A 9506-nucleotide genomic window follows, 5' to 3' on the forward strand; every position below is an offset into this window, starting at 1 on the left:
AGTCTGTGAGTGTAGGTGACAATATATTATTAATGCTCAGCCAAGTTGTTTGTTTGTTTACTTCTCTTCCTATTCCATTCCCCCTTTGGCCCATCATGTCAAAAATCAATCTTTTACAACCTTCTTTTGTAGGCCCCTTAATACAAAATCGTCTGTGTGAGATGAACCAAACCAAAGTGGTTGAAGTTGAACGGGACCTCCTCTCCTCCCCATCTATTCTTCCCTTTGACAATTTCTGTGCCCCACCGTAGAGTTATGCATGTATTGTCCCGAATTTGAGTCCTCCTGAATCAAGGAGCGTTGTTGAACAAGGATGATCTTTTACTTCCAAGTCAATATGTATCTTGTTTACATTTGATAAACAATGGATTACAGGAAATGGACAATAGATTATATTAAAGGGGAAGAGAGTGACAAAATTATGGCTTTGAACATAGCTAAAAGCCAATGTATTATAATACATACAACTACTCCCTAAACCCCTGTGCCTCCCAAATTCTTTTATTTCCCTCCCTCTAGAATACAAAAATACTTTATAATACCGATGTCCAAAAGGCACCTTCTTCCCTCATCGATCTCTACAAGTTACAGGAGATTTCGACTTGTCACAAGGGTTAACCCGACCTAATCTACTGGAGTCGGTCTTGCTACTACTATGACTACTAACTACTTTTCTACAATGTTTAGTTGGGTTGGGACAGAGAGGAGGTGTCCTTCCGCTGGTTTCTGGAATGCCAGTATAACCTTTACGATCATGTAACCCTGTCCAAAAACCCTGACCATCCCCAGCTGTTTCTGGGTTGCCACTACAACTGGTCTCTTCATGCGCAGAAGCATAACGGTCCAAATCAGCAAGGGGTGAATGCCTTGAGTACAGAGGGGAGGGAGAAGATGAGGATGAGGATGTGTCAGAATCAGATGAACTCCTCCAGAGGCTATTCCAACAGACCCCAGAGTCGCCAAATATATCAATATTTAAGTCATCTGTGCTCGTTGAATCCCTGTTAGTGCTGTCTGTACTGCAAGAACCAAGCTCAGAGAAGAAAGATGACTGTTCACTCGAAGTGTCCTCCTCAAATATTGGCCTAATAGGCCTCACACTTGTATGACTAGGATAAGAACATTCATTGCAAGTTTTACTAGTTGAATCGCCATGAGAAGAGTCCCATGGACTTCTTGTATGGGATCTTGATTTACAAGTCAGTTGCTTTGATCTCTTTGGATCACGAGGAATTGTCAAACTCCTCATTATCCTCGGCCCCCGTGGCGAGCACCTAAAAAGGGAAAAAAGAAAATGTCAGCTACAATCAATAAAAAGATAGAAGAATGCATACCTCAACTAGAAGGAGATGTGTCTATAGTTTTACCTTGAATAAAGAAGCATGTACGCTCCCTTCGACAAGACTCTTTCTAGTTCCACAGATTTTACCTACAAATATGACAAAGACCACATCAAAACCTCACAAAAGACCATGGAAGAAACATCATGTTGTGTGAAATAATGCATGAAGCAGAATCGCGAGGAAATGGAGTATCACAGTTCTCCAACATCATAGAACACATTAAAGCACATCAAGAGCACTTTTAGTAGTTCTAAGCCGAAAGGAACAACCACTTTGTCACAACAAATGCCTAATTTCTCATAAGCTTACCAATACCCAATGCCCAGAAGTGAAGAAAAAAAACTATACAATCAATGGGAAAAATTCAGAAGATAAAATGAGATGTGTAAAAATAAGCTTTAAAATGTGAACTATAAGTAAAAGCTCCGTAGGAGACATACCGAACTATCATCAACTTTATACCACTTATTCTGAAAGTTCCTCACGTAACACACATAGTGACCAGAAAATGCAGCATTCATTACGTCCAAGTGAACCACAACTCCATACAGCTGATAAACTGGTGACTTATCACTTGTCCCACTCATATATGGTGCCAGGTTCAAAAACTCTGGGAATTTGATTGTCTTGTTTAGCTTCCCAAATTTACCTGACTGCAAAACTAGAGACAGTGAGCAATTGGAAACAAAATGAAAATACGAGGAAGTATTTCCTTCAATCACTATCAAAAACTGAAGGAGACAACACTTCATTCAAAACAGTACCTGAAATCTCTTCAATGCAACAGTGAGGACATTAGGAGCCTCCACCACTTTCAACTTTTTCTTAGCCTTCTCATATGATTTACATCTGAAAGATGCAGCAAAAGTTTAGTCCAAAAATGTGCTGCAAATCTATTTTACTTGAGCATTTCAATGAATATGGCATGCATGCACAAGAGTCGAACAACCTGCTCATAACCAAACAAATTACAAATACACAGAAATTTCATACCACTACTGGACATTCTAGAAGTGAAGATGTACAATGCAATTAGAATAATCATTTTTCTCTAGATCGAGAGAGATGAGAAGGATTTGGGGATAGCATCGTATTTTCCAAGATGGATAAAAACAAAGAAACAAATCAATGAAATTTTAATCATCAACCCAGTTAATTCCAAGGAATGACACTACCATTAGACACGGAATCGAAACATTAATGCACGCAAAGTATCTAGACCCACTAATAAAAGAAAAGTAAGAGATAACTCCCAAATGAAATATAAAGGAAAAGAATTCAGAGGATAACATAAACACATCAAAATAATGAAGTATGGGACAATCAGATCGAACCTGCCACATCGGTACTTGTTTTCACCATCTAGAGTCTCAGTATGAGTAAATTGTTTCAAAGCTTCTTCCAAGGTGCCTATATCTCCGTCTATTTCAACAGTAAGATCCATTATTCTCTCTTGCCTCTCAGATTTGCCCCCACATCTCATGCACTCAATCTTCCAGTGGAATTTTCAGAAATCAGTACAGAAATTTTTCAAGAAATATTAAGCTTACATTTAACAACTATTAAAAGTCAGCAGTTACCTTTGAACGAAGATAGCCCCCAAATGTAAGCCCAATGAGACTCGTTTCTTCTTCAAAAGAGCCAGGTGCAGTAACCCCAGCTTCCTTCAAGCAAATGGATTGCATTGTGTCGATTACATACCTATTGAGTTAGGAAAACAGACATAAACAACTTAGAACTTCAAGATATACTTGCACATCTACAGGCTCCACAGATACAGAAAATATACCTAAGAAATTCATGAGCGTCTTCTTCTCTACCATTACCAAGATTGCTCCCGATGCTTTCGAGATGGGAAATTATACTACTCGGAGATAGGGGAGAGTTCCCATCTTTTGCTTTTAGAACTAAACTTTCGAATTCGCATGTGAAGCACCACCCTTTCTTTTCACCTGATAGCAGCATATAAAAATAGGGAAAACTGGTGAGTTTAATTTCGATCTGGGGTCTGAGAATGATGAGTTTTTTAAAAATAAACCTAACAAACAGAAGTGGACATACATGTCTTAGAGTGGAGCCCTTGAAGAAAATATGAAGTAAGTGGTGGTGTAAATGCCAGGCACTGAAGGACAGCATTAGCGTAGCAGCTGCAGCACATTGCAGAAAAAATTAGGCATGAAGAAATACACAAATATTTGAGATTGTGATGAGTATCTCACCACCTAGCAAGTACCAGAATTGCTTACACAAGGGAATAGCCAAATAAACAACAATAGATTTAGAATTTCTATCTTCAAGTTGAGACATTAACTGGGCAGCAAAATATAGGAAAATAGGACAGCAAGAAATCTGAATATTCGGCCATTAAATCTTGACAAAAGCCTCTTAAAGTAGTCAATTAATATCTGATTCCCTTGTCTTTTCACAATGTTATTTTCATTGAAGCCAATCAATCTTCGTGTTTAAGGAGGGCATAAAACATCATAAATTCCAGGTATATTTTGGCCCACAACATCCTCTCTTTTGGAACATCACCACATCGAGATATTAGTTGAAAGCCCCAAAGCAAACTGCACTAAGAAGATATTTACAAGAAAGGACTCTTCAACTCAAGAATTTGTGAAAAGATAATTATATCACAGTGGGAGAGTTTAAAATGAGTAATGTTAACCATTCCATTATTCACACACGCCCTTCGATGACTTATCGGCTGCCTTGCTTGAGGAATAGTTTCACATCATAAATTTATGCAATAATGATCTCAACAGAAAAAGGCTCTTGAACGTCACACTGTCAATCATCATGAATCATGCAAAGTGTTTCTCATATATTTTGAACCTCATAGTAATCAACCAAATTCTTGGTAGACTGAACAACCAATGGCTGAGAAACTTTTACTCCTAAAAAGGGAATGCATGTTCGGAGACTTCAATAAAGTGATATAACTACTTGAAATCAGAATGTTAAGAAAAAAAATCCAAACACGTGGATAAGAAAGTTATACAAGGCACAATTAGTCCAAAACTAGCTAAATCTCATGCCACATACCTGTTACCACAATTTACAAGGCCAAATGGCCGCAATTCATTCTTCCAGTTATGAAGCTTCACAAAACTTTCATATGGAAATAGAGCCTGAAAAGAAACATATCTGATGAATGCAGTGTTCTATAATCTGACGTGCATTACAGGTGAAAATCACAGATAAGCTGGAGTAATGCATACCTTGTTGCCATATCTTCCATTGACATCACTCTCTTCCCCTCGGGTCAGCTTTGAACTCCTGAGCTGATCAACAACTTTTAAAACAGATGACTTCAAGCCATTCTTTGCATTTGGTAATGGAGCACTAGACTCTGCCGAACAGGCACTGGCCACTTGAGTGCCATTGATCTTTGCTGACTTCACATATTGGATATCATGCCTATTGTTAGAAGAGATATTATCAGAAATTTTGGCAGGAAAAGATCCTTTTTGTCTATCTTTTGGCAATTGTAGAGCACTGGTAGAGTCTTCAACGCCACGATATGACTTGCTGGGGCTTGAGGATCGCAAACTAACTTTCAACCCATCGTGCTTCTTTAAATTAGCAGAACCACTAGATGAGGAGTATCTACCTTCCTCAGAGGTCAATGTGCATTTATCACGGGAGCCATGCACATCAAGCTGATCCGAAGTTACAGACCGCGAAGCTGATGACCTGCTACTTTCTTTCTGGTCTTTAATTTCAAATCTTGATTCAGCTCGATTGACTGGTTTCAGCACTTCCACCATAATTGGAGTTGGATTTTCCAGATTCTTTTTTGAGTTCGATCCTTGTTCACCTGCCTCAGGTATAAGAGGTCTAGCAATTTCAGGGGGCCGACATGAAGTTGATTGAGAGTCTGAAATCTTGATGTCACAAGCATTTTTGGAAGGAGGATCAGCAATACTATCAAGTGAACCAATCCTAGATCTAGTATAAGGAACTGGTCCTTCCCAAAAACCAGATGAGGGTGTAGACGGCGCTGTCAATGAAGATTCACTGGAGTCATCAGTACCTGAACTTGTTGATGAAGTCCAATATTTAGACTGCGCGTCCCCATGAATGCTAGGCTTGGTGTGAGTATATTTTCCAGACGTGGAATCATAATCTGCAGTTTGTACCAATTGGGGTTGCTCTGTGTAGGATGGCTTAAATCTTTCTACCTTGGAATGATTAGTCTGAATCTTAACTGTATCAATAACAGCAGACCTATGACTGTCAGAAGCATCAGAGTCATTTGAATCAGATGCAGAATGATCAACAGAAGATCCACTTGAAGTAGAGAGGTCCAAATGTTCACATGAAGATGAATGAAGCACAAAACTGGAGTTCAAATTGAGACATTTTGAATCTGTCAGACTCTGTCCAACTGTGTCATGTTTTCCATCAGATGTTGCAAAGTATTTGGATCTCAAAAGTGCAGCTTCCTCTGGGGAAGCATCGCCTGATTCTGAAGAACGTCTGCCTTCAACCTCAGTGCTCTTAAGATGACTTCCATCCGATTCCTGCTTATACGTCTTCAGATGAGATTTTGCCTCAACATCATTGAGGTGATCCAAGTTGCTAACTGGACGGCATTCATCCTTGTGACCTTGTCTCCAATGAAGGATTTGACATTTGCCAGAGCTGACATGAGTACAAAATATAGGAATATTAGAGATGTAGATATGTTTTAGAGCTTCAAGAAAATTAAAGTTGATAGCTATCAAATAAGAGACAAGACACCTAATATACAAGCAGTATCTTGAGTGTATAGTACTAATAATGCAAGAAATGTCAGCATAAACTCTTTCGACAAATTTATTTCTCGAAACCATTAAAGTAAGAGCAAAGCTGTAAACACCGTCATTAGCATCAACATAAATACTCATCCAAAAATTGTCTTCTCAACAGTAAAAACAATATCTTCCTCCACAACCCCACCCAAAAAGAAGGCAATCAAACAGACAAAGAAGAAAGAATAATGCAGGACTATCCAACATGAAGCTTTTCTCCAATGATTAAAAGCAGCACAGCAAAAATCTGATGAAGGAAAGGAAACAAAAGGCGTACAACACAAAGATGAAGTTAAAATGTTTGAGAAAGAACACTGGAAAATCTTGTTAGTCTCAGGTGCTTAGGACTACTAATAGAAATACGGATATAAATGCCAGGATACAACAAGACTTAAGTTATAAAAGAAAAAGAAATCTTGAGACCATAATAATAGTTCATAAAGAAGCAAAAGGTCTATCCAACACATGGTAAGAGCTGAACTCCACATCTCATACCTCCTCCTTCCAGATTTAGTAGAAACACTTCCACCTCACTTTCATCCAAATTTAGCTGCAATTCCAAATGTTTGAAGCACTTCTAAATTAATAATGCAACATTATTTACCTCCCCTTACATTAAATTTCAGAAGTCCACACCCATTGGTTTGAGCTTGGGACTTCCATGTTGGAGGTCTCAAGTTCGAAACCCCTTGCTAGCGAAAGCAAGGGGTTTGCCTTATGGGTCGAGCTCATCGCACCAGGCTTGCCGCGGGTTACCTCTCCTGTGGTTTGCGAGCTATTGCATAGGAGCGGGGGTTTTACCCTGTGCTCACCCAAAGGGTAGCGGCTACGGGTTCCCCTTGTCATCAAAAAACAAAAAGTCCACACCCATTAAATGGATCAAATTTGAATGATGTTTGTCCGCTCTATCCTCATCCCGGAATGTAATCTTTTTGCATTTGATAATCATTTTAAAGAAATTAAAATTACACAAAAATCCATCCTAAATGGGATGTATATACTTCAACTTATGAAGTTAGAACCTAAACATGAATTAGGTGCTTTAGATTTCCACTCTTACTACTTATTTTGAAAATGGGAGCATAACTAACTTACAGTAAGCACTATTATTGGAAGAGTTGGATCAATACATTGAAAAGGGGAACTGCACTAATGGCTAGCCCCTGCAATATGAAAGAGCTTTAACAAATGACCTGTTATAACTACATTTCCCTACATTTCATAAAATAAGACACAAATCCATTGTACACATGGAAGAGATTATAGAAAAAACCATTGAAGGGTAGCAAAAGCTGATCAAACTAGTAAAAAGTCTTGAAAACATCTATCAGCCCTTTTTGATCTTTAAAAATCAGCTTACTCAATTCAACATTCTACTTGTAAATAAGCCTGTCAATGAGAGCATTACTTCCAAATCGCAATGAGCCTAGCTTAAACTTTGCTCTACTGACGTATATTAATTCGCCTATACAAATAAATTTCATGAGGTAGCATGAAGATAATCACAAATGATATCTTCAATCTTAAGTTGGTTCTTGTAGCAATTCATCTAATAATAAGGAGATGGAAGGAAACAAAAGATCTAAAAGAAAAATATTTTCAACTCTAGATCAGCAATGACTCTTTCATCCATCACAAAAAAACAGAATTTATTTCTTGGAAACCATAAATTTCGCCCGTACTAGTTAACTATTAATGTATAATGATGAATCAGAATGAACAGCAATATGTCACTCTCTTAGTATTGTCTAAGTAAGAATTCAGCAGCAGTCGGTCACAGAGAGAAGAGCTTTCATTGATGGCACAAAATGGTCACCAATTACCATATACCATAAGCAGCTCATTTGTTCCCATTTGATTCTAGTGTGTGACAGAAGAAAGTCCTCATTAGAAGAACAGCAGCCCAATTATACAACTGAAACTATGTCATCAACTGCAGAAAGTGTCCTTTTTCATCAGATGCCTCTTTTCTTCTTGATACTACCAGAACTAAAAAAGGATGAATCAATTGAAAACCCCTTCAACAAGGTTGCAACTTTTAGTAAATGGTTCATCTAAAATCAACACCCAATCCCAGCAATCTATCAATGATATAGTTTCAACTAAACAACAACAAAGGCTAAGCTCCGACCCTACGCTAGCTGGACAGGCTATATGAATCCTCACTATCCATATTGCTAATCTAATATTTACTAATTTAAATTCCTTAGAAAAAAAGGTGTACCAACAAGACCATGCCTTAATCCCAACTATTTCATCATACACTCCAGCAAAAAAGGAACAGAAAAGATATAAACTTCTAGGAGAGATTGAGTTTATGAATCATCATACCAGTAGCGAACTGCTTTACATTGGGAGCACCGAGTAGAGGTTGGAGATGAGCAAACCGCACATTGGTACTGCAATTGCCGTGAACCAGAATATGATGTTGAAATTGTTGGTGGTGGTGCTGATGATGCCGGTGTTTCAACAAACACCTCATCCTCCTCCTTCAGCGACTCATACCTATACCCATAACCATACCCATATTCCTCAGCGGCTTGTAGCTCAACCCTAGCTGCCTCCTCCGAAGCCAAAACCAACAACCTCTTGATCTCCTCCCTCCTCGCCACCGAACGCCTCCATTTCCGTCTAACCACAAAACCTAACACCGGTCCAAAAACCGCCACAAACGCCGCCACCACCAAGCTCGAGAGAAACCCTAGATCCCCTCCCACGAGCATTTACACAAACCCACCCACAAACAACAACAGATCACATCCAAACCCTAATCCTTCCAAATTCATAGAGCTCTATACCACCCCTCCACCGATCACGATGTTGAAAATTCTCCACCACACAAAGATCAAAACTTTACATGCACACAGAATTCAATCAACCAAAATTGTGGAGAAATCGAGAGAGGAAAGTGCAATAAAGTCACTGGAAGAGAGAAGATTCTGACTCAAACAGAATTTTTTTTTCCTAGATCGAGAATTTAGGGGATTTTTTTTAAAGTTTGAAGAAAGAGAAAGTTTAGGGGAAAATTGAAAAAGGAAACTAAATAATAGGCGTACAGTGTGAAAATAAGAATAATTATAGGGTTTAAAGTATAAAATATTAATTCTTTGAGGAGTATAAGAAATTGATCGTTGAGGAAAAGAATTTTGTCCCTTTTGTCCTCAGGCATCGAGAGACGTGAACCCTTGGCTCATCTAAATATTCCAACCGGAGTTTTTTGAACCGGTTCAAATGCTCACCGGTTGAACCGGGATTTTATTATTCTAAATAAAATGCCGACTTTCATTTAACGTTAGACCAAATATTTTATTTCTATTTATAATAGTAGCACTTTCATTAATGGTTTACCATAAACTTTTCGATG

At 38.4% G+C, this 9506-nt stretch overlaps 1 protein-coding gene across 1 annotated transcript; it reads right to left on the minus strand.

Annotated features, from left to right (window-relative positions):
- Positions 1 to 369: 369 nt before the first annotated feature.
- On the minus strand, positions 370 to 9155 carry LOC125854314 (ubiquitin carboxyl-terminal hydrolase 17). The gene is made up of 11 exons (XM_049533821.1): positions 8474 to 9155; positions 4568 to 5993; positions 4392 to 4477; positions 3405 to 3490; positions 3133 to 3295; positions 2924 to 3044; positions 2678 to 2835; positions 2108 to 2192; positions 1784 to 1996; positions 1368 to 1429; positions 370 to 1274 (listed from the first exon to the last, which is right to left on the minus strand). Exons 1-11 carry the CDS (start codon positions 8863 to 8865, stop codon positions 569 to 571), a joined length of 3498 nt encoding a protein of 1165 aa, XP_049389778.1. The 5' UTR covers positions 8866 to 9155; the 3' UTR covers positions 370 to 568.
- Positions 9156 to 9506: the final 351 nt, after the last annotated feature.

The sequence above is a fragment of the Solanum stenotomum genome, chromosome 2, assembly GCF_019186545.1.
Source record: "Solanum stenotomum isolate F172 chromosome 2, ASM1918654v1, whole genome shotgun sequence".
In the NCBI taxonomy this organism is placed as follows: Eukaryota; Viridiplantae; Streptophyta; class Magnoliopsida; order Solanales; family Solanaceae; genus Solanum; species Solanum stenotomum.